The sequence below is a fragment of the Budorcas taxicolor genome, chromosome X (genome assembly GCF_023091745.1).
Source record: "Budorcas taxicolor isolate Tak-1 chromosome X, Takin1.1, whole genome shotgun sequence".
In the NCBI taxonomy this organism is placed as follows: domain Eukaryota; kingdom Metazoa; phylum Chordata; class Mammalia; order Artiodactyla; family Bovidae; genus Budorcas; species Budorcas taxicolor.
In genome coordinates, this window is record NC_068935.1 from 47,305,385 (window position 1) to 47,332,221 (window position 26,837).

The window sequence follows — 26,837 nt, forward strand, 5'->3', positions numbered from 1 at the left end:
TCAGTGGTGAAGAATCTGCCTGCCAATGCAGGAGACACGGATTCAATCCCTGGTCCAGGAAGATCCCACGTGTCGTGTACCACAACTGTTGAGCCTGTGCTCTAGAACCCGGGAGGTACAACTACTGAACTCACGTGTTGCAACTACTGAAGCCCATGCCTGTGCTCCACCGTGAAGCGCCTAGAGCCTGTGCTCTGCAACAAGAGACGCCCCTGCAATGAGAAGCCCACACACCTCAGTGAAGAGTAGGCCTCACTCACTGCAACTAGAGAGTAGCCCGAGCAGCAATAAAGACCCAGTGCAACCAAAAACAAATAAATAAATAGAATGGAAAGCATCCTACTTTTGCCAACACTTAAAGCACTTAAAGTACTCTTATTTTTATTCTTGCATGGACTCTAGGTTGATATGGTTTCATTGTCTTTTTCTGACTTTCCTTAATGTCATATTCTCTGGTATTGCATTAGAAATCCCTAGATGTGAGATCCCAGCGATGACCAACTTAAAGCCTGGAATACTGACCCCCCTCCAAAACTGGGGGTGGGAGTAGGGGAGGATACTACAGGAACAAAGAAAACCATGTGGTAACTCTCTGCCCGAGGTCAGGCCCTGGTCTCTACCCTGCCACTCCTAGGAGAACAAGGCTGTCCCAGCAGTCAGGCCCCTGATCACACAATAGGGGACAAAGCAGAAAAGAGAGAGACACAGAATCACTGTCCACAGAATCCATGGGGAAGAGAGTTCAGGCAGGTTTTGGGGGTGTTCAGCTGCTCCTAAGTCAGGGATTTCATGTTGGTTGTTTTATTAAATCAGTTATTCTGTCTATTTGATAAAATAGTTATAAACATTGAAAGATGAATAAAATGCTTCCAAAAATATTTCTACATTCTAATCAGATCATTCTTAAGTAAAACTTCCTGATTATTTTATCATACCTTCTCCTCCCTTAATTCCTTCGAAATGTTCAGTGATTTGCTTATCACAAAAAGCCTACCAAATTTGCATTTCTAAAGAAAAAGCACTATCAAGGATGAACACTTCATTTATTGCCTGTATAATCACATTTGCAATGTTGTTCATTATAGGCTAATTTTAGAATCTTTATTGAGCTGCCGTGCAAATCTTCCTAGAATACACGGATCCATTAAACTGATAGCTACTCTCAAATCTAAGCCATTTGAAGGAACAAATAACTTGTAGGCAACAGCTATTATTATTATTTTTTTAACAGCTATTATTTAGTAGGCAAAACTACTAAACAACTGGGTGGCACTCAAACAATTCATTTGATTTGTCAGAGTTACATTTTTTAGAAAACTAAATTATACAGATCAGACCAAGTATATTGTTTCTATTCCTCATGTCCATTAGATCCCATGTATGAATCAGATACACTTGACTTTTTAATCCCAGTCCCACTCACTTATCCCAGATTTAAATATGTGACTGCCAAACTAATTGCTGTAAATCCACAACTTCATATGAATGAGTTTTTATAGCTTCTCTCCAGCAAACACACACACACACACACACACACACACACACACACACACACACGTACACACGTACATACATTTATATGTCTTCAGGGCCTCTCAAAGCCTTAAGGTAGGGACAGGAGATTGGCTCAATGGCCATGGGTTGGAGTGTTACTTTTTATTGAGTGACTACTATGAGAATTTTCCTCATTGTGAGCATTACTATGACATTATGCTAAGTATTTTATCTGCAGTAGATTCTGTTTTTATCCTCATTCCACAACTGGAGGAATTGAGTGTAGTAGGCAGAATAAAGGTTCCCCAAAGATGTCCACATCCTAAACCCTGGAACCTGTGAATATGTTACAAGGCAAAAGGGACTCCGTAAATATGATTAAGAATCTTCAGAGCTTCCCTGGTGGTTTAAGTGGTAAAGAAACTGCCTGCAATGCGGGAGACCCAGTTTTGATCCCTGGGTTGGGAAGATCCCCTGGAGAAGGGCATGGCAACCCACTCCAGTATTCTTGCCTGGAGAACTCCGTGGACAGAGGAGCCTAGAGGGCTACAGTCCATGGGGTCACAAACAGTTGGACATGACTGAGCGACTAACACCTCACCTCACCTTCTGATGGGGAAATGATCCTGGATTATTGGGGTGCGAACAATGCAATCACAAGTAGAGTTATTAAACAGAGGGAGGCACGAGAATCAGAGAAGATATAACAACAGAAGGAGAGGTCAGAGTGATACAAGGCCATGAGCTAAGAAATGTGGGCAGCTTCTAGAAACTAGAATGTCAAGGAAATGGATTATCCTCTAAAGCCTCAGCAGCCCTGTTGATATCTTGGTCTTAGCCCAGTGAGACTCAGTTGGACTTCTGACCTCCAGAACTGTAACAATACATTTGGGTTATTTTGAGCTACTAAGTTTGTAGTTAGTTACAGCAGCAACAGGGAACTAATATGCTAAGCTTTTGTGATGCTAAGTAATTCTTCAAGAAATTCTAGCTTACAGCAAATACAGCTCCAGACCTTTCAGCTTTCCCATTCGGTTTGGGGAAACGACGTTCCTACATTTTCCAGCATGCTGCTTTACAGACCCCTAATCTGGTTGGTTATATAAACATGAAAAGGCACAGTTTCTATTTTCACCCAAATAAACCCTAGATTTTAAAACTATAAATCGTTTCGAGAGCTTGTCAAAAAAGCAAAAGGATGTGAGCAAGGGTCAGCCTTGTTTTCTTTTATTGCTTTTTTCTTTACAGAAAAAAAAAGCATGCAGCATGAGAGAGGAAACGACACTGGTTTTAGGCACTGGTTGCAGGCGATTTTTTTTTTTTTTTTCTTTTTTGTAGTTCCAACATGTGACTGCTTAAAGGCACCTCGGTAAAAATGAACATGTTGCCCATCTTCGCAGGGCTCAGAGCCATTTCCCCGTCTCTGAGCCCGGCCCCACCCCAGCCCTGGGGAGCAGCTCCTACTGGTTCTTCAAATTCAGGGGCAGATAATTCGCTTTCTCTCCTCTTCCCCTCCCAGAGAAGACACTGAATCCCTTTTCCTCATGCCTGCCTTCAGATCACCCGACTATATGGCCTCACGACAGTTAGCACAGCAATAACAATGACCAAAGGCATCACTTGATACATTTCACTGCTGAAGGCTGGAAATTAACCTTGTTTAATGTTATTTTATGCAGCATCTAAAAGAGGCAATCCACACACCCTCTGCCCCCTTTTCAGTTATCCTAGCTACTTCTTTAAAAACTTTTACAAGTGGCTGATACCACATAAAAGTTGGATTATTTTACTATAAAAAATTTATACTCCTAGAGCTTTTTCTTTTCATCTTTAGAGCAAAGAAATGGGGTCACAATAAGAGGGGAACTCTTTACTGAAAGCCTAGGACATATGCTTCAGGCTTGTTACGTATATTATCCTATGTAGCCTTTGTAACATTGCAGTGAAGTAGGTATTACGGCCTTTCCACAGATGGGCAAACTGATGCACAGCATGGTACACTAACTGCTTGCTACGGCTACCTGCTAAGGAGCAGGAGCACACAGGCCAATCTGAATCCTAAAGCCAAGCTCTTTTCAGAACACTTAACCCTTTTCAGACACGTCCTTCACCGCACACTCTGAATGCATGCTCAGACTGCCTGCCTTACCTTTAGGAATAACTTGACCTTGACACCTACAAGATGGGACAAAAACTAACAGTCAAAACAAATGCTTGAAACGATTTAGCATCACGGAGCCTACTGAACAAATTTCATATCATTACAGAGTATTAATACTGAGTTGCTAGCATGTGATTGACCTCAGTAAGGTGGGAACTATCACTTTAGAATATTTTGAGAAAAATCTTATGACCTGAAGCTATAGAGAAGAGTTTCCAATGTTGTGAGCTACTTCTGCACTCATTCTTCCCACACTGAAAGAGTACAGAAAGGAATAGTTACTCCACAGATCACCAAATCCCTTGCCAAGTGACCTCAGGCGTAGGACACTCCCCAACAATGCTCTTTCCTTGTGGCTCACCCTTCTTGCCCCATATCCATTCTCAACAATCCCCCTCACTTGTTCACAGTCATTGCAATTTCCATCAAGTAGCCAGCTGAAGCCTATCCGTGGACTCTAAGGCCACTTTACCATCCTTCCAGGTGCCACCTATCATAGCCTCCAGAATCAGCCCAACACCAGAGATTCTTCCAAGTCAAACCATGGTGTCACCAGCTGAGTTGCAAATTTTTCACTCTGGTCAAGCTGTATCCATGCAAGCAGAACAAATCTGTCTTCCACTATAGTTCTAGGCTTTAGACTTAATCCAATCAATTTCATTTCAAGCTAGCTATTCCTACAGACAACTTCAAGTAAATAATTTGAGAGAAAAAGAGAGGAAAGACACCAAGAAAGATAACAGACATATATGCTATTCCTTGGAGAAGGCCATGGCACTCCACTCCAGTACACTTGCCTGGAAAATCCCATGGATGGAGGAGCCTAGTAGGCTGCAGTCCATGGGGTCGCTAAGAGTCAGACACAACTGAGCGACTTCACTTTCACTTTTCACTTTCATGCGTTGGAGAAGGAAATGGCAACCCACTCCAGTGTTCTTGCCTGGAGAATCCCAGGGATGGGGGAGCCTGGTGGGCTGCTGTCTATGGGGTCGCATAGAGTTGGACAAGACTGAAGTGACTTAGCAGCAGCAGCAGCAGCAGCATGCTATTCCTTAAGGTCCAAACAAATGTCATCTTCTTCGTGAGGCCTTCCTCATCAGCTAGAAGTTCTTTCATAATAGTTATTTAATAGTTATTTATGAACATGTCCTACATTCTCTACTAGATTGAGAGCTCTTTCAGCTCTGTAGCCATTCCACATTTACCTGTGTAACTCATATTGTCTATAGCACAATACTACATACACCTACTCATTAAGTACTTGTGTGTTGTATTAATTTCTGTGTATATTAAGTAAGTAAGTCGCTCAGTCGTGTCCGACTCTTTGCGACCCCATGGACTGCAGCCCATCAGGCTCCTCCGTTCATGGGATTCTCCAGGCAAGAATACTGGAGTGGGTTGCCATTTCCTTCTCCAGGGGATCTTCCCGACCCAGGGATCGAACCCAGGTCTCCTGCATTAGAGGCAGATGCTTTAACCTCTGAGCCACCAGGGAAGCCATGTGTATAAACAGAAAGGGCTTCCCAGGTGGCACTAGTAAAGAGCCTGCCTGACAATGCGGGAGACATATGAGATGCAGGTTCAATCCCTGGGTCCAGAAAATCCCCTAGAGAGGATATGGTAACTCACTCCAGTATTCTTGCCTAGAGAATCCCAGGGACAGAGGAGCCTGGCAGGCTACAACCCATGGGGTCGCAAACAGTCGGACATGACTGAAGTGACTGAGCATGCATGCATGCATATACAGAAAATGAAAAAACTGGAAATAGAACTGCCTTATGACCCAGCAATCCCACTGCTGGGCATACACACTGAGGAAACCAGAATGGAAAGAGACACATGTACCCCAATGTTCATCACAGCACTGTTTATAATAGCCAGGACATGGAAGCAACCTAGATGTCCATCAGCAGATGAATGGATCAGAAAGCTGTGGTACATATACACAATGGAATATTACTCAGCCATTAAAGAGAATACATTTGAATTAGTTCTAATGAGGTGGATGAAACTGGAGCCTATTATATAGAGTGAAGCAAGCCAGAAAGAAAAACACCAATACAGTATACTAATGCATATATATGGAATTTAGAAAGATGGTAACGATAACCCTGTATGCGAGACAGCAAAAGAGACACAGATGTATAGAACAGTTTTTTGGACTCTGTGGGAGAGGGCGAGGGTGGGATGATTTGGGTGAATGGCATTGAAACATGTATAATATCATATATGAAATGAATAGCCAGTCCAGGTTCGATACATGATACTGGATGCTTGGGGCTGGTGCACTGGGATGACCCAGAGGGATGGTTCAGGGAGGGAGGAGGGAGGGGGGTTCAGGATGGGGTATACGTGTATACCTGTGGCGGATTCATGTTGAATTTACAATACAATATTGTAAAGTAATTAACCTCCAATTAAAATAAATAAATTTATTTTAAAAAAAGAACTGAGAAAACATCTATGCATATAAAGGAATTAGAAATCTTCTTAACACTTAAGTCAATTACTTTTGATAACAAAAGCACTAATGTCAGTTGCACCCAATATTGTAAAGCACATACACAGGCATCTCTTGTGCACCATAAATTGTCTGTTAAAAATCTTAAGCTATTATTCCCATAATATAAAATCATGTGTAGAGCTTGAGATGCAATTTTGTCAAAATAAAAAGATTCATATCCTAAACTGTAATTTTAAAAATACTATCTTGTGCTAAGAGCTTTATTAGAAAATAAACCAGTTACTCACCCATGAATGTTCACTGTCATTCAACAAGAATACAATTCTTACTGGTTTATTTCCCTGATCTTATTTTTTATTCCAAGTGTCATTCTGTTCTATGACTGACTGTCACTCTCTCATTTTTTGTGTGTTGTCTTGATTATTTAAACAAGTGGGTATTCTATTTTAAATCATAGCATCAATAATGTTATCTTAAGTTCTGAAAGAAAAAGAGCAGCACCAAAAACTGGACTGATGACCAGTTAATTATTAAATTAGCTAGTGTTATTTCACATTTCTCCAAACGACATCTAAATAGCCCTTCTGAAATTTGCTGGGAATTTGGTATATAAGTGAACCAATGACGGGAAAAATTGAAAATGTATCTGGAAGAAGAGATTTCTAAATTCTAGCTTATAAATAATGGTGAGTCACTCTTTTTTTCCTTTAAAAAAGGCAGTCAACAGGCTAGAATTCTGCATCTTTAACATTTGAATTTGGGGAAATAATTTTTTTTTAATTTGAGGAAAACCTGAAATCAGAAAGAATTCAAATCATCAGACTTAATATTTTTTCACTTGTCCAGTAACACGTAGCCTTTTTAAACACTAATAAAGTCATCTGCAGATCTGTCCATGATGCCATAATCACTTGTCCATGGTGAAAAGAAGGATGAATCCTTTTGTTCAATATTATTTAATTGATAACTAGTGACTTTAAGCTACTCTGCCAAATGAGTCAATACTGTTCATACACTCTTAAATAAATACGATGACAAAGGATGCTTCCTCATAAATTTGATCACATTTAGATCTTGATGCCTTAACACTGCCCTATGTCCATATCACAGTAATCACATCAATGCAATCCACGCAAATCCAAGTCTCCATTCTCACCCTCCGTCCTGAAAAGCCCCATTCAGCAGTTTGTGCTATAGCACCATGCTGCAGCATTCCTGCACTTGAACTTGGGAACAGGCTTTCCAGGACTGCAGGCAGAGCCCTTACCGCATTCCTTCTGAACCTCATCTTGCCTCTCGGGGGAGTTGCTTCTGCCATCTCGCCTATACACAATAACACGCTTCTTTTCCAATTGTCAATGCAACATTGATGAAATATGAGCTGCGTCTTAGGTAGTATTTAAAAGCGGCAGCCAATAATCTCTATCAAACAAAGCTACCGTGGCTGCTTCCATTACCACCCTGGCAGCGCTGCAAAAAAAAAAAAAAAAAAAAAAACACAACCCACTATCTCTGATTAGTCAGCTGACAGATCCTTTCCTACTGCTCATTGTAATTCAGAGTCCACACATTCCCCCAATTACTTAGCCTGATTGAACCTCATGGATTAGCTGGTGCTGGACTGCTCAGGAAGATCAGGCTTTTCCTAAGAGTGGAGAAAGAAAAAAAAAACAAAAAAAAAACAAAACTCTCCTCCTAGGGGCTAGATGGGGCTGGCTTTCTCTGCGCAAGTTGATTTTTAAGGTGGAATGCTAAGAATCTTTTTGAAGGTAGTATTAACTGATATCTTTATTCTTGCCCTTCCCCGCTATGTAACTTGAAATTCAATTCTGTTTTTTATTATTATTATTAAATTCTATTCTGGGTTTAAGCCTGGGAAAGGTTAATAGTTTGTGGGATTTTGTCCTGATGATAATCTAAAAAGAACAGAACACACAAACTTTCTGACACGGGGAGGATTCTCTCCCGAAGGAACATTTCCCCAAAACGTGTAACTAAAAATATATATATATAGTCTCCTATTATTATGAAGTATAGCCTAACTGCATAGTTTCTTTAAATATCTAGAAATTAAGGTTTTCAAACGAAATTATATAATTACTTCACAGACACTAATTTAAAATAATATACGAAGACAGTTAGACTTATCTATACAATGGCTATTTTAACCAGAAAGTCTTTCTGAATGTTAACTTTTCCTCTTGAAATTAGCTTGTATTCAATATTTACCTCTATTGCAAACAGTGTCCAATGGCTATTAATGGTTGAGATATAACTGATGTGCTTTTGAGTATGGGTATAGAGTCTATACCATAAGCAGAAACATTTAAAATATTTAAATGAAACAACACTGAAACCAATCTATAGCCAGTCAGATGTCCTCATCACCTGCACCCCTACTCCTGCCTGGCAATTATGCAAATAAAGGGACCTTGGATGCAGAGCTCTTTGCTGGGCAGACTTCTCAATTCCCCACTGAGAGAGCATCCCTAGGAAACAGAAAGGGGAGCATCACCTCCCAAGAAACAAGTCATTATTCCTTTATTGACCCCAAATCAGTAGTGCTGTGCTGTGCTTAGTCGCTCAGTTGTGGCTGACTCTTTGGGACTCTATGCACTGTAGCCCGCTAGGCTCCTCTGTCCATGGGGATTCTCCAGGCAAGAATACTGGAGTGGGTAGCCATTCCCTTCTCCAGGGGATCCTCCCAACCCAGGGATCGAACCCAGGTATCCTGCACTGCAGGCAGATTCTTTACCATCTGAGCCACCAGTGAAGCAGTATCAAGACCCAATTCCAAAACTGATGCCATATGCCAACCAGTCACTCAATGAAAATTAATTTCATCAAACAGATAGTTTTGGCCAAAAAAAAAAAAAAAAGCTGGGCTGGGTGATTTTAAAAATGCCTTATTATAACAAGTGCTATATTTAGGGTTAAATATTTGATTCTTATCATGAACTAAAGTTTGTTCCACAAGCCCAAGGAGTAATCCTAAAGGCCAGGGCATGATAAATACCTGGATAAGTATCATTCAGCCCCACTGATAGGAGTCTGCAGTACATGGAGGGCAGATGTATTCTCTCCAAAGGAATTTTACCTTTTTCTAAAAAAAATTATTAATGTATTTGTCTATCCACAAGTCCTTTGGAAAATGACAGGAAGCAGCAAGTGGAAAGGTCACCAACTGGAATTCATGAAAATTCAATTCTTGCTCCCACTCTTTTGGTTACCTAGCTATCTGACCTTGGATTCATCATATAACCTTTCCAAAATGTATATCGTATATCAATATAATTCCCTCATCTATAGGACAATTTATAAAGACATCCACCCACAGGACTTAATCAGGAAACAGAGAGAATCAACATTACCTAATAAGTGTGAAAGTGTTTGAAAAAGCAAAAATATATTAAAGTTGACATTTTACTATTTTATTTTGGTGATTTTCATGAATCTGGTATTAATTCTTCTCTCCATTGCTTATGATTAAACACCTCTGTTTTAAGAAATAAACAAAAAACTACCATACTGACTTGCCCAAGATGAGGAATAATTCATAATGGGTATGAAAATAATAATGATCTCATTCATGATACCGTGTGAGTGTCAGTGTATTTCTTGTACTCGTCAGCAAGTTAGTAGAACAAAAAAGAACACTGGTTCAGATGTCCAACAACTTAGATTTCTGTCTTACCTTCACAACTAAACCAACTGCCTCTGGTGGGTGTGGCCTCCATGTCGGTTGTGAAATGAAGGAAGAATTTCATTGGTTGATGATATTGAACTCTCAAAGAAAAACATGGATTGATTCCCAGCTTCTCTGGTCTGATAGAGCAAGTTGACCACATGGCACTTCCACAGACAGCCCTACTCTTACCAGCTCAGGAAGAGCCTATGGGCTCCTCACCTCCCTCTTCTCTATGAAAGAACTATCAGACAATATTCAGATGAGCCTAATAATGTAAAAAGATCATCTCAGCTGTGGGCAAGACCGCATCTCTCATACTGTCTCCTTTAGAGACTCTCTGGGTCTTGGGGAGCTGGGGACTAGACTCTTAGGAAAATATGTCATTTTGCAGGTGACTCCCTACCCTCTCTATCCCAGGGGAAAGAAAAATCTAGAAAGATACACACCAAAATGTTAAAAAGTGCTTATTTCTGGATGGTTGGATTATTAACTATTGTTTTAAACCTCCTTCTTTATACTTTTCAATATACAATGTGTATACAACATGGCTATTGCTGTTTTATAAAAAGTTCCCATAAAAAACTGCCTTGATTTGAAAGGCATAGGAGACCATGAATCTCTTCTCACTCAACTTGAACCATTAACTATTCATTCTTTCCTATAAAGTTTTCTATTGAGCAGAGTTGTTTGGCTCAATCTCCTTTACCAATTCTTCTCTCTAGTTTTCCACCTCTCTGTTCCATCTATTTTTTTAGCCTCCATCAGAACAAAAATAATCTGTATCCCCAAAAACAGAAAGTATAATGCAAAACAAAAATAAGAAGTTACTGTAGAATAAATTGGTACTTACTGAGATTTTTTGGAGAGATATTTTGAGAGAAGACCAGGTATCCAATCTTCGATCAAGAATAATGGTAAATCGGGAGTCAGATCCATTTTGCCTAGAAGATGAGAGGAAATAATATGTTTTCCTTAATAGTAATCCAACTTTGCTAAATATGTCCTTACTTCTGCTTTACATTTACATGTGATGTCTGGACCGAAGACAGATTTGGGAAGTTATCACAAGGTGCTACAATGGAAAATCAATTTAATTCCATCAGTCCAGTTCAGTTGAGTTCAGTCACTCAGTCGTGTCTGACTCTTTGCAACCCCATGAATCGCAGCACGCCAGGCCGCCCTGTCCATCACCAACTCCCAGAGTTCACTCAAACTCATGTCCATCGAGTCAGTGATGCCATCCAGCCATCTCATCCTCGGTCATCCCTTTCTCCTCCTGCCCCCAATCCCTCCCAACATCAGGGTCTTTTCCAATGAGTCAACTCTTCACATGAGGTGGCCAAAGTATTGGAGTTTCAGCTTTAGCATCAGTCCTTCCAATGAACACCCAGGATTGATCTCCTTTAGGATGGACTGGTTGGATCTCCTTGCAGTCCAAGGGACTCTCAAGAGTCTTCTCAAACACCACAGTTCAAAAGCATCAATTCTTTGGCACTCAGCTTTCTTCACAGTCCAACTCTCACATCCATACATGACCACTGGAAAAACCATAGCCTTGACTAGACGGACCTTTGTTGGCAAACTAATGTCTCTGCTTTTCAATATGCTATCTAGGTTGGCCATAACTTCTTCCAAGGAGTAAGCGTCTTTTAATTTCATGGCTGCACTCACCATCTGCAGTGATTTTGGAGCCCAGAAAAATAAAGTCTGACCCTGTTTCCACTGTTTCCCCATCTATTTCCCATGAAGTGATGGGACCAGATGCCATGATCTTCGTTTTCTGAATGTTGAGCTTTAAGCCAACTTTTTCACTCTCCTCTTTCACTTTCATCAAGAGGCTTTTTAGTTCTTCTTCACTTTCTGCCATAAGCGTGGTGTCATCTGCATATCTGAGGTTATTGATATGATTGATATATTGATATGATTAATTCCATATTCTACCACAATTTAAAATTTCTTTTTGCCACTTACGTCAATCTTTTAAACAGGCAAATGCCCCTAAAATGGATTTGGAATACTGTGATTTGGGGCATGGGAAACATTGTAGACAGCTCTGCTTCATGACATCAGATTTAACTTCACGGCAATCCATCATAAGTCAATGATCCATTAATTCATTCAGAAAAACACTGTTAAATCTCTTGCCTGTTCCTTAAGGGAAGGCAGTGTAATGGATAATAAAACTTATATTTGCCCTAAAGAGACCACTTTCAAGCTTTAAGAGGTACAGTGTAAATTTCTGGGATTTGATTTTTGTTCACGTGTGCTTAGTCACCAGTCATGTCTGACTCTCTGTGACCCCGTGGACCATGGCCCACCAGGCTCCTCTGTCAATGGGATCCTCCAGGCAAGAATACTGGGTGGGTTGTCATTTCCTTCTCCAGTGATAAAGTATGAAATGAGTGAAGTAAAGTTGCTCAGTCATGTCTGACTCTTTGCGACTCCATGGACTGTAGCCTACCAGGCTCCTCTGTCCATGGGATTTTCCAGGCAAGAGTACTGGAGTGGGTTGCCATTTCCTTCTCCATTTTGTTCATGAGACTCTTTATAATATTACCATTTTAGATTAATGCCTTCTTAGTCTTCAGGATTAATAACCAGAAAACATTTCCTTTAAAAAAACTTGTTTGCAAACTAAATAAAATCTTTAAGGAAGCTTCTGAAACTTTCCCCTTAAAGCATTCTCATCTCAAATGATTCTCATCTCTCTTCTCTAATATCAAGAAGTTACTCCTAATCCATTTCAATATCACTTTTAATTCTATTTAACTTTGTCTTCTTATTTTATCCTTGGAAGAAATGAAGAATAGCTGTCTAGCTATTGGCTAGTGACAGTTTCTTTTAGGCTTTAAAGTATGATCATCATTTTCAACCTATGTTCTTCTGCATGGGGACAAATACTTCTTGGCCCCCAATTTTGTTTTCATAGATCCTCAGTATAATTTTTATAGCAATTTAAGTAGTGGTCAGCTTCCGCTTCCAAGTTATTTCTTATTTATTCTGAAAGTGAGTCTTACAAATCATTTACAATAATAATAGCCACACTAAAACATCACTTTCTTGTTATTACATTCAAATGGGTATCCAAAAAAGAAACCAAATTGAAGAAAACAATGTAATGAAATGCTGTACCTTGCAATAAATGTCAAGTAAGTCAATACTTTTGCTATAACTTCTTCTGGTATGCATTTGAAATTACAATTTTCTGGAAACGTAATGATCCAAGCATCATCCTTTCCCCGGCCACCTAAAACAGTATCAAAAACCATGTTAACATTTATGTCATAACAATGTAAAACAGAGGATTTTAGATTTGAGAAAGGTGATAAAGAAGACAGGTTGGGGCCAATGCAGCTTTTATAAGGATGATGACCTCCACAGAAACCAAAATGGCACCATGCTCCTGCTTAAGTGCAAAAAGTGGCAGGGTGGGGTACTTACCCTGGGGGCCAATGATTAAGACTCCACATTTCTGATGCAGGGTGAGAGTTCAATCTCTGGTTGGGGAACTAATATCCCACATGCCACGTGGCATGGCCAAAACATCTTTTAAAAAACCAATACAGTATTGTAAAGTAAAATAAAGTAAAAATTAAAAATTAAAAAAAAATGCAACAGGGTGGTTTTGAAATTGAAAAGAAGAAAGAAAGAAAAAGGGGGGGAGACAAAAGAAAGAAAGGAAGAGGGGAAGGAGGAAGGAATAAGAGACAGCAAAATGAGGAAAAAATGTCACGGAATGTGTGTAATAAACATAGTTGAAAATATCACTGATCCCTCATATTGGACAACCATGGGTATTGGGAAATAACTGTTGCTATACCAATACTATGAGTTTAAATTCAAAATGAGTCACTGACAGCTTGATAACAAGTGGAAACGTTGAAAAAATTGACCACTTAGAATCATGGTGAACATGGAGGAGTATAGTATACAAACTACAGGTAATAAATAATGTTCTAACAGATTGGTGCAAGAAATAACATAAGGAATAATAGCGACAATGGTATAGGAATCTTACTAATGCAAAGAAAGAAAGACCACAAAGTATAAAATTCAGTGTTCATCCCCCTCCAAAGCCATTTACACAGCCTGGAGGATTGAGAATGAAAGCCACCTAAGTGCAGGGGTGAACCTTCCATGTGCCTAAGGTCCCATTCTATAGTCAGCCTAACACCTGGGCACAGAGTAGGTGCTCAATATATATTTAGTGTTAAATGGAAGTTGAAGGATTATTTTAGGAGGCAAGTTGCCGGGTGGCCTTTGAATCTGGCTTGCTAAAAGAAAATTTTTGAGAGATTTTGTTGTAATTCTTATTTGGCTGAATTTAAGTGAATAGAGATATAAGATGTAAGAAAATTCAATATGCAATAAAACTATGACAAAGGCAAAGGAGATAAAGTAGAATGATAAAACAACTAATTCTAAAAGAAAGCAAAAATGGAAGGAGAAAACAAAGAACTAACAGGACAAATAGAAAACAAATAGTAAAATGATAGATTTAAACCAAGCCATATGCATAATCACATTAAACGTAAACAATTTGACACTTCAATTAAAAGTTAGAGATAGTCTAATTGGATAAAACAATCAAGACCCAACTATATACTGTCTTCGAGAAACAGACTTTAAATATAAAGGCACAATGCATTAAAAGGAAAAAGATGAAAAAAGATATATCATGCTAATTAGTTCAAAGGAGACTGTCTAATACCAGACTAAATAGATTTGTCAAAATTAGAAGATCATTTGATAATCAAACAGTGGTAAATTCATCAAGAGGACATAACATTCCTAAGTGCTTATGTATCTGATAACAGAGCTTCAAAATACAAGAAAGAGGGATGGTACGGGGAGGGAGGTGGGAGGGGGGTTCAGGATGGGGAACACGTGTACATCTGTGGCAGATTCATGTTGATGTATGGCAAAACCAATACAATATTTTAAAGTAATTAGCCTCCAATTAAAATAAATAAATTTATATTTTAAAAAAGAAACAAAATGTATAGAGCTCCAAGGAGAAATAAACAAATTCACAATTTTAGTTAGAAATTTCACCACCCCTCTGCATTACTGATAGAAGAAGTAGCTGGGAAATTCACTAGGAAACAGTACACCTGAACAACAATTTCACCACAGTGACTTAAGTGATGTTTCTAGAATACTCTATCCAACAAAAGCAGAACACACATTCTCCACTAGAGCACTTGGGAAAAGGTCAAATTCATTCCTTGCCTTAATCTTTCTCAACAGAAACTTAAGGGAGGGTCCCCATTCCCATAGTACTTTTTAATCAGACTAGGCCAAAGTAATGAATCAAACTAGACCAAAATAATAAATCAAATGATGATAAATCTTTATAACATTCTAGATGTAAAGAGCAAGATGAAGAAAGATAATCATGGAAAATGATGGCATCCACCCAAGAATTTTAAAGGAACTCAAAGGAGAAACTGTACAACTCTGAACCAAGAGATTTAGCCAAGCATGAAACAAGGGGCCTCTATAGATAAGTATGGTGTAGAACTAGGAATATAAATAATATATAACATATATATATATAAAAGTTAGACTTGCCGAGCAGTATTTAGGCAAAGATCCCCTGGAGAAGGAAATGGCAATCCACTCCAGTACTCTTGCCTGGAAAATCCCATGGACAGAGGAGCCTGGTAGACTACAGTCTATGGGGTTGCAAAGAGTCAGACACGACTGAGCGACTTTACTTTCACTTTCACTTTCACTGTCATACCTATCAAAGGAAAGAATGTTGGTTCTTATAAGGGTAGATTCTCATCAACTAATCAATAAACTGTTATCACCACTAAGTACACACAAGTGTTGCTGTTGTTGTTGTTTAGTTGCTAAGTCATGTCCGACTCTTTGTGACCCCATAGACCACAGCCCACCAGGCTCCTCTGTCCATGGGATTTCCCAGGCGAGAATACTGGAGTGGGTTGCCATTTCCTCCTCCAGGGGGTCTTCCCAGATCAGGGATCGAACCCACATCTCCTGCATTGGCAGGCAGGTTCTTTACCACTGAGCCACCAGGGAAGCACAAGTGCTGTATGTACTAGGTAGTAAACATGTGAGAAAAGAAAGGAGATATTGATATTCTAAATTGGGAGGTTTTTGTTATTTTTAACATTGGGAACCCTTTCTTCAAAAGAAACAACAGGCAAGACGTATTTTGAAAACGACAAAGATCAGATACGAAAGGAAATTATGGAGAGGGATCTAGATCGGGAAATAGGTCCCAAGGGTGTTTCTATTTGAACACAATTTTAAAAACACTGAGGAGCTTCAGTAAAATCCCTTAATCTCAGTAGTAACATCCTTTAATTTCAATAGTGAAAGCCTAGCGCACATTTATACCACTTATAAAATAAAAACATAAAACCTCATTAAGTCACCACTAATTCACAATTACTGCTAATTCTAATCATTAAAGCAGAAGCCAGATTGAAGTGTCCAATTAGGATCATCTATAAAGTAAATGCTCATTTGGTAAACCAAGCATGTAGGTATCATTTTAGGAGAAATAATTTAACTACTTAAAAAGAATAAGATGGTCTCTTGTACTCTCAACACCTAAGAAGGATTTTCATACAAAAAACACATATACTTGTAAACTGTTCTTATCCATTTAATACAATAAATATAATGTTTAATGGCATAGTTCAAGTTACTCTAACACCTGAAAGGAATTTGCTTGTCTTTAAGCAAAGTTTCCCCTAGATATCTGACCAGATTAAAATAAGAGGGGTGGTTTCCTATTGCTGTATCTCTAAAAATATGTAATACTATTGAGCAGCTTTATTTACAAGAGCTAAAAGGTGCAAGCAACCCAAATGTCCACCAATGGATGAATGGATAAACAAATTAACTCATCATACAATGGCATATTCTTCAGCCTTAAAAAAGGAAGGAAATTCTGATATATGCTACAACATAGAAAGACCTGGAGGACATTATGCGAAATAAAAAAAGCTAGTCACAAAAAGACAAATATAGCATGAGTCCACTCATATGAGGCACCAAGAATAGTCAAATATGAAGATACAGAAAGTATCAATATAATGGTAATTGCCAGGTGTTAAAGGGAGGGGGGAAAGAAGGGTTATTTTTTAACCAGTAGAGAGTTTCAGTTTTACAAGACAAGAAGAGTTCTGGAAATGGATGGTGGATGGATGGCTATATAACAATGTGAATGTATTTAATACCACTGAACTATACACTTAAAAATAGCTGAGAAGGTAAATTTTATGTTATATGTATTTCATAATACATTATTCACAATTTTTAGAAATAATATACAAATGCATATACATTTTAGAAAAGTCAACTTTTTATCATGTGTATGCTGCTTAATTAGGGTGACTCACAGCATTTTTAATGAACATTTAAGTCATCAGAGCTATGGTGGTAGGGAAAACTTCAGAGAAGTCTGTGGCTGCCCTCTCACTCAGCCTGCACCCACCTAGGAGATGGATCCCGAATGTCCAGGGTACAAGGCTGGTAAGCCTGGTTTTAATCACTTATCTAAACATATTTAAAACCTCTAATTATTCTCTAAATGTCCATTTCTTTAGCAACTACATGCACAATGCATGTAGTTTACTGAAATATAAAAATTATATAAGCACCTATAAGAAGGACCAAATTAACTTTGCTAATGGATTCAACATTTATCTGATCTTAATATATGAAAATGTCTGCTTACCAGACAGGAAGGCGATGTCTTGCATTAAGAAGTGGCTGACGTCCTTTACACAGAGAAGCACTTCGTCTTCCGTGACAAACGAGAAAGGGAGAGAAACAATAGGCACATTAGAGAGCAGCCGGAAACACACGGGGGATTTCTTAGCATGCAGGAAAGAACTCTGGGGGTACCGAAGGTCTGCGTCCACAGATGCAAGGCCGACCTTCTTCTCTTTACTCCTCTCAGCCACCTAAGAAGGAAATCACACTCTGGACAGTGTCACTGTATAAATAAGACCAGTTGTCCTCATTCTCAGAATCTATGCCTGGGACATAAACTACTCTCAGTGACCAAAAAGCCAGGGTCAAAAGTCCAAACTCTAGGACATCCGAACTTATCTAAAGGGTAGACAGTCACAAAGAGACACTGTAGCATAGTGTCTTCCTCTTCTCTCTGCAAAGCTTTATTAGTGATTACAAAGCATTTTTTGGGGACTTTATTGCATTGGATCCTTAAAAAAACCTGGCGAAAGCTATTATTATCCCATCTTACAGGTCAGGAAAAGTGTCAGAGATCGAGTATAAAGCAGTGGTTAAACATATAGCTTTTAAGTCCAAGAGACCTGAATTCCAATCCCAGCTTGTTGCATATACTGGCTATAAAAACATGTACAAGTTACTTAGCCTCTCAGAGTCTCAAGTTTCCTTACCTGTAAACTGGCCATAATAATATATACCTCACAGGGTGCTGCGCCAACCAAATGCAAAATAACTGGCATAAGAGTCAATGTTTCTTGAACAGCACCCTATTAACTCATCTTTGACCATTAGAAGGCGACACATCCATGTGATCTTCAATATATTTTAGTTGTCCCAGATCTTAAGTGCTAATTTGTAATGTTCAATTCTAGTGAACTCCACAGGAGCCCTAGATCAAAGTCCACTACCTACCTCTGGTCCATGAGCCAGGATAACTTTTTCAAAGAAAACGGGCCATCAAACTCAGCTATTCTGGATCATTGGTTTTAATGCCTGTGGTTCCACATTTCTCAGAGAAGCCATGTTTTCCCCCTTGCCCACTGATACAGAGGGCCTTCAAAGACCTGGTCTCCAGTGGTGTCAGGCTGATGACACATTCCCCTTCTTGATGCTCTTCAGATCATAGCATATGGAGGGCTTGTATCCAGGCCCATCCTGCTCAAGGGCATTGCACACACAAATTCTCAAATAACCCACACTAGAAAATGGAACAGGGGCTCTGTTACAGAGCCACATACACACATACAAAATTTGAAACATAAAGAAATGCATTGACTAATTTATTTTCATAAGATCAGTTCAGTTGCTCAGTCATGTCTGAATCTTTGCGATCCCATGGACTGCAGCACGCCAGGCTTCCCTGTCCATCACCAACTCCCGGAGCTTGCTTAAACTCATGTCCATCGAGTCAGTGATGCCATCCAACCATCTCATCCTCTGTCGTCCTTTCTTCTCCTGCCTTCAGTCTTTCCCAGCATCAGGGTCTTTCCCAAGGAGTCAGTTCTTCACATCAGGTGGCCAAAGTATTGGAGCTTCAGCTTCAGCAACAGTCCTTCCAATGAAGGATGAGATGGGAGATAGTGCAAGAGGACTAGAACTTTCTCTGCTCTCAAAGGCCTGCACAAGTGGCAATGTTCTATCATTTAGATGAGAGTTGACTCATTGGAAAAGACTCTGATGTTGGGAGGGATTGGGGGCAGGAGGAGAAGGGGACGACAGAGGATGAGATGGCTGGATGGCATCACCGACTCAATGGACATGGGTTTTGGTGAACTCTGGGAGTTGGTGATGGACAGGGAGGCCTGGAGTGCTGCGATTCATGGGGTCGCAAAGAGTCGGACACAACTGAGAGACTGAACTGAACTGAACTGATTAGGCATTAAAATATTCCTACATAATAAGACCCAATTTCCTCCCTGCTCTGATCAGTAGAAATAACTATCAAGATAAATGGATAAATTTGATGTCAGGTGGCAGATCTGGAAACACTAATATCTGCAACCTGATTCCTCCCATACCATTCAGGCTGTCACATAGTTACAGAAACTATGTCTATTTATTCTACATTTTTAAAAAAAACCCATTCATGTAGTAAGAGAAGCATCAGGGCATAAAATAAAAGGCTGAGGGCTGGGAGTGGGAGGACTGGACCTGATGCTGGCTTGGCCACTGAGCAGCTCTAGGGTCTGGGGCAAGTCACCTCCACTCCTCACTCATTAGCCACCACAGGCAATACAACAAGTGCTCCAAGGCCCCAGACATCCTGAGATCCAACAACAAGTAAAATCCAGAGACAAAAGGAAAACACCCTGATGTTTCTATCATAAAATGTCTTCCACAACTGTGCTGACAAAATCACATTTCAACACCAACACAAAAGAACAAAATAATGGTTAAAAGAAACAGACTCACAGGGATAGAGAACAAACTAGTTGTTACCAGTGGGGAGGAGGAAGGGGGAGCAGCAACACAGGGGGAGGGGATTAAGAGGTAAAAACCAGTATGCATATGATAAATAATCAGCACAGGAAATGCAGCCAGTATTTTATAATAACTTTAAATGCAGTATAACCTTTAAAATTTGTGAATCACTATATTTTTCACCTGAAACTTGTATTATTAATCAACTACACCTCAATAAAAAAAATGGTTAAAAGAGAAGATGGTACTATTGGGTTGGTCAAAAAGTTTGTTTGGGTTTTTCCATGGCATCTTACAGAAAAACCCAAAGAGATTTTTGGCCAAACCCAACATTTTAGGGAATGATCACATTCTCGGTTGAAAACAGGGTGAAGGGAGAGGACATAGCAGGAAAAGGAAACAGAAGCCACGGGGTTATCACTGAGCAGCCACAAAAGACGCGGTGGCCTTGTTTTTAAGAACAAAGAAATAGAATTCAGAGAAAGCCGACACTGAGTTAAACCCAACTTTGTATCTAACCTCTTGAATTTCCACACAGATTTCCCTCAGAAATGTAAAAATGAGAACAGATATGGTTTAGGATGTTCTTGATGACCCTTTAAACTCTTTTACTCGAGAGCATGAGAAATAAAAAGCCTAAGTCACTAAAGCTGGATCAGATCCACATCACAGCGTGTTTCTTGTTGACCAGATTTATATTTGATATAAAACTTGCAGAGCTGCCCCATGTGGAAAATTCAATTGCTCAAAAATGAAAGGCGTGCAGTCTCCTTACTTTGGACTAGTTGTGAAACCCCAAAAGGACTGGTTGGGAAAACAAAACAAAAAAGCACTAACGCGATAAATTGGGAGATTTGGATTGACGTATACACACTGCTGCTGCTGCTAAGTCGCTTCAGTCGTGTCCGACTCTGTGCGACCCCACAGACGGCAGCCCACCAGGCTCCTCCATCCATGGGATTTTCTAGGCAAGAGTACTGGAGCGGAGTGCTATTGCCTTCTCCAATATATACACTACTATGTATAAAATCCTGGAGGAGGGCATGGCAACCCACTCCAGTATTCTTGCCTGGAGAATGCCATGGACAGAGGAGCCTGGAGGGCTACAGTCCATGGGGTCACAAAGAGTCAGACACAACCGAAGCTACTTAGCACAGCAGCACATGTATAAAAAAGATAATTAATGAGAAACTACTGTATAGCTCAGGGAACTCTACTCAATGCTCTGTGGTGACCTAAGTGGGAAGGAAATCTAAAATAGAGGGGATGTATATTTACTTATAGTTGATTCACTTTGCTGTATAGTAGAAACCAACACAACATTGCAAAGCAAGTACACTCCAATAAAAAAAACTTTTTTTAAAATGGCATTCTATCATGTATACTATCATGTAAGAATTGAATCGCCAGTCTATGTCTGACGCAGGATACAGCATGCTTGGGGCTGGTGCATGGGGATGACCCACAGAGATGTTATGGGGAGGGAGGTGGGAGGGGGGTCCATGTTTGGGAACACATGTAAGAATTAAAGATTTTAAAATTAAAAAAATAAAAAACTATAATAAAAATAATAAAAAATAAAAATAATAATAAAAAAATAAATAAAATAAAAGGGCACTAACTCAACAGGCTTCCCTGGTGGCTCAGACAGTAAAGCGTCTGCCTGCAATGCAGGAGATGTGGGTTCAATCCCTGGGTCAGGAAGATCCCCTGGAGAAGGAAATGGCAACCCACTCCAGTACTCTTGCCTGGAAAATTCCATGGACGGAGGCGCCTGGCAGGCTATAGTCCACGGGGTCTCAAAGAGTCGGACACGACTGGGCGACTTCACTTCACTTTAACTCAACAGGTAATTTGATGAATACCCTCAAAAACACCCTGATGGAACACTCTTCACTGACAAGCTGTGCTGAAGAACCATGTAACTGCACAATCAAACACAATTAAGGACATATTGAAGACAAGACAAAGAGAGTGCTTGTCAACTTGTTCATTCCATACATTTGATCAGGAAGTAAAAGGAGCAAGCTTTTATTGAATTGGCTATCAAATGCAAACTCAATCTCTAATATTTCTTTTATAATATAAAAGGTAGTTATGCAAATGAGAATACAAGCTCAGAATTCAAATATGAAGAATTTTAGAAGTCCTAAAAGGTGTGGAAATAAATAATGTATTTAGGATGGTTTGCAGAGGAGGAAGGTAAACCCATCCAATTAGTTGATTCATTTCGGTGGTGTCACTTAAAGGGAAAAAAAAAAAAACAAAACACTTGTCACCTTAATACAGGGTGCCCTTTATAGTTTTTAAAGATTTATTTTGGACCATTTGTTTTTTAAAAACGAATATTTCTTGAGCACCTACTAAGTGCCAGATTCTATTCTAAACTGTGGATAGATGTTCTGGGTAACAGTAAAGATTTACAATCAAAAAATGTTGTGAACTACTGGGGTTTAAGCATACTGTAACATTCCCCAGGAAACACAGACACACTGCATGCAACTCCTCCTTGGGTATGGGCTATGTATGCAGTGTTTCCCAAACCTATTCGTTCAGGTACTTCTTTGGTTGGTTGGTTGGATAGTTGGTTGGTTGATTGGTTAGTTGGTTAGTTTTTTCCCTTCAGAGTAAAAGAGAAGACAAACAGAAAGCAACAGAGAGCTACACTGACTCCATGTAAAGAAGCACTTGTTTTAAAAGTCAAAACGCTCTATAGACGAAATGACTGCCATGGTAGCTAGAGAAGCCCTTTCCCATCACTAAGAGCATTGAAACAAAGGCCAAGCAACTCTGTAGAAAGGAGACTAGAGAGAACAGTGGAGCATGTAGGTGGATTTGAGTAAATGATCTTTCATGTCCTACTTCTCCAAGAGTCTATGCCTCCATGAACTGAATATGTGCTGCTATTCCAAGGCATTTAAATTCTGAGTTTATTAATGACTCTCATAGGAAAAATAATGGTTTATTTGATATCTACAAGCATTCTCATTTGATAGAAAGCATTTTTACTCCAGATTCTGGTGTATAACAGCAATAATTCCAGCTGTTAAGCTTTACTTCCTAATGACATGTTCTCATGTACATTTATATTTATCCCTTCCCTGGGGGTTCTGTCAGAGAAGGCAATGGCACCCCACTCCAGTACTCTTGCCTGGAAAATCCCATGGATGGAGGAGCCTGGTGGGCTGCAGTCCATGGGGTCCCTAAGAGTCGGACACGACTGAGCGATGTCACTTTCACTTTTCACTTCCATGCATTGGAGAAAAAAATGGCAACCCACTCCAGTGTTCTTGCCTGGAGAATCCCAGGGATGGGGGAGCCTGGTGGGCTGCCATCTATGGGGTTGCACAGAGTCGGACACGATTGAAGCAACTTAGCAGCAGCAGGGTTTCTGTTCCTATCCCATAGAAGAATATGAGTTCTGAACCATGCTGCATAATATGCCATTCTGCCCAAGCACCAGAGAACCAGGGCAAATATTAACTGCTTAAAACAGCAAATACCTCTGCTTTCATCTTTTCTGAAAAATAAGATCCAACAGAGAGGGCATATATGTCTAGTAGTCATGTATGGATGTGAGAGTTGGACTATAAAGAAAGCTGAGTGCCAAAGAATTGATGCTTTTGAACTGTGGTGCTGGAGAAGACTCTTGAGAGTCCCTAGGATTGCAAGTAGATCAAACCAGTCAATCCTAAAGGAAATCAGTCATGAATATTCATTGGAAGGACTGATACTGAAGCTGAAACTCCAATACTTTGGCCACCTGATGCGAAGAACCGACCCATTTGAAAAGACCCTGATGCTGGGAAAGATTGAAGGCTGGAGGAGAAGGGGACGACAGAAGATGAGATGGTTGGATGGCATCACCAACTCAATGGACATAAGTTTGAGCAACCTCTGGGAGTTGGTGATGGACAGGGAAGCCTGGAGTGCTGCAGTCCATGGGGTCACATAGAGTCGGACACGACTGAGTGACTGAACTGACTGATAGCTGATTTACTTTGCTGTATAGCAGAAAGTAACATAACATTGTAAAGCAAATATACTTCAATAAAAAATGTTTTAAAATGGGAAACAAATTAAAATAGAAAAGGAAATAAAGGAAGTGTCAACCAGAAAGTTATAATCTCTTTGCCACCACCAATATGAAAACAGAGGGGAAAAGTGCTGTGAATGATTAAAAGTAGCTATTTACTGAGCACCTAGTACTTGCCAGGTTCATGAGATTTCTCAGGCAAGAATACTGGAATGGCTTGCTATTTCCTTCTCCAGAGGATCTTCCCAATCCAGGGATCAAATCCACGTCTCCTGCTTGACAGGCAGATTCTTTTATCATCTGAGACACCAGGAACCACATGGACAGAGGAAACCTGACAGGTTACAGTCAATAGGGTCGCAAAGCGCCTAACATAACTGAGGGACTAATACACAGTACTTGCCAAGTATGCATAAAGTACTTTGTATGCATTTTCTCTGATCTTACAACAATCCTCCAAGATGAATATTAAAACCCTGACCTTACAGATGAAGTAACAGGCTCAGAGAGGCTCCCATTCATGCACTTATTTATTTAAGAAATTCACACAGAACAATTGCTAGGCACAGGCACTGTTCAGACCCTAGTAGAAGATGCAGAAGAAGTTTTCACAGTGTCATCCATTTGGTTCCCTAACCTTCAGACAGGCAGAAGAATACAATCAGCTCTAATGCAAATTACTAACTAGATATGGTTTATTAACCTCATATTTTCTTCCAGGAAGAGTTTCATCCCAAACCATATCAAGAATGTTTTTAACACAATCTTTTGCCAGAAATGCCATTATTCTTACAGACTGAAATTCTTTTTGAAGGTTCACTATTGCTGATGTTCACGACTCAAATAAAACTTGGTTTTGTTTTGAGTCCTAAATTCCATTGCAAGGCAGATGGGAGTCTATGTGTGTAATTCTTCCCTTTCAATATGAACATCAGATATACTATACCATCTGTAAACAGTAATGACTTTGAACATGCAACAAATTCAAGTGCTCTCTTGACAAGTGTTATGCTTTAAAAGGTGGAACAAATAAAAGGGTAATTCTGAAACCATCACAAAATGAATTCCCATTAGACTAGAGCGGAACAAACTATGCAGTACTTTGTTCTGTCGTAAAGGTACAATATAAAAGACTCACATAATCCTGCACTAACAAAGGAAAACCAAGATTCTTGCTAAACCCCTCTGCTCACAACATCCTCCAATCTATTTTATTCAACTCACCAAACATCTATTGGGCTTTTATTTGTTCCTCCTGCTAGGTGCTGTGGCCCACTGGAATATGAAAGAGTGTCTCACCACAAGCTTAAAAATTAACAGAAGATACATTTAAACAACTGACCATACTATGTAGTACAGTATGTGCTATAATAGATATGCACAATATAGAGTAAAGGAAGGGGAAAAAATATTGCATTGAGATTAAGAGATTAAGAAAAAGGAAGGGAAAAAAAGAAAAAGGAGGATTTCATAGATGAGGTGACATCTGACCTGAGCCTGGAAAACTGGGTGGGATTCAAATACACAGACAGGGGAATAAAAAATGACATAGAAATGAGGCACCAATGCAGGAGTAGGTGAAGGCATCAGGGACTGTATATGTCTTGATATGGGTTGAGTTCAGAGAATGGGATAATCTAACTAAAGCCAGATAGCAAGACTGGAAATAAAAAGTGGAGAACTTTTCCAAGCCTCCAGTGGAGAGCAAGCTTCTGGAATGCCTCTGATTCAAGATCTCTGCCTTAGCACAAAGGTATTTTCCAAGCAGGCAACAACTACAACACAGTGGTGGGGCTGGAGAAACTGGCAGAGTCTAGAGTCAACTACCAACTCTGGATATAACTTCAAGATGCCCCAAGACTCAGGTTGTTGATAAGCGCTTGTGAAACAAAACGTGCAGGAAGGAAAAGGGAAAGGGAAGTCCAAGGCCCTCTCTCCTGTAGTATAGACTCCAAAGAAAACTTGGCCTGAGTACTAAGATGCCCATTTTTTTTTCCAAAAGTTAACATTTTGAAATCTCACATTTGACTCTTTTTCATTCTCCTACCCCAAACCCAATCGTAAGGACCTTAGAAGAAATCAATTAAAGTTGTAAAAAGAAAAACAGGAAATTTTAAAAATTAATTCCCAGACTTCCCTGGTGGCGCAGTGGATAAGAATCCACCTGCCGATGGAAGGGACATGGCTTTGATCTCTGGAAGATTCCACATGCTGTGAGGCAAGTGGACCACAACTATTGAGCCTGCACTCTAGAGCCTGTGTTCCACAAGAGAAGCCACCACAATGAGAAGCCCGCGCATGGTAACTAAAGAGAATAGACCCCCTCACCCCACCTAGAAAAAGCCCATGCAAAGCAACAAAGACCCAGCACAGCCAAAAATAAATAAATAATAAAATGAACAAATAAAATTTTAAAAATTAATTCTAAAACTCTTTGTAGCTGCTATAGACATGTATACATCATTAGATTTCACAATTGTCATTTTAGATATCATATAGTCCAAGATGGGCTTCCCAGGTGGTGCTAGAGGTAAAGAACCTGCCTGCAAATCCAGGAGACAAAAGAGACGCAGGTTCGATCCCTGGATCAGGAAGATCCCCTGGAAGAAGGCATGGCAACCCATTCCAGTATTTCTGCCTGGAGAATACCATGGACAGAGGAGTCTGGTGGGCTATAGTCCATAGGGTCACACAGAGTCAGACATGACTAAAGTGATTTAGCATGTATGCACACAGGGTGTATAATGTCATATGCAGGCTGTGATGTTGCAGGATATATATATATATACACATACACATATATAAATACACACACACAATGGAATATTACTCAGCCACA

The 26,837-nt window shown here is 39.7% G+C and overlaps 1 protein-coding gene across 1 annotated transcript in view; it reads right to left on the minus strand.

Annotated features, from left to right (window-relative positions):
- Nucleotides 1–17,549, minus strand: part of MCF2 (MCF.2 cell line derived transforming sequence) — a 78,417-nt gene extending 60,868 nt beyond the window's left edge. Inside the window, exons 1-3 of the mRNA XM_052663313.1 lie at nt 17,525–17,549; nt 12,940–13,054; nt 10,658–10,748 (exon numbers count right to left, since the gene is read on the minus strand). Coding sequence (XP_052519273.1) covers nt 10,658–10,748; nt 12,940–13,054; nt 17,525–17,549 — 231 coding nt within the window. The remainder of the gene's footprint in view (nt 1–10,657; nt 10,749–12,939; nt 13,055–17,524) is intronic.
- Nucleotides 17,550–26,837: the final 9,288 nt, after the last annotated feature.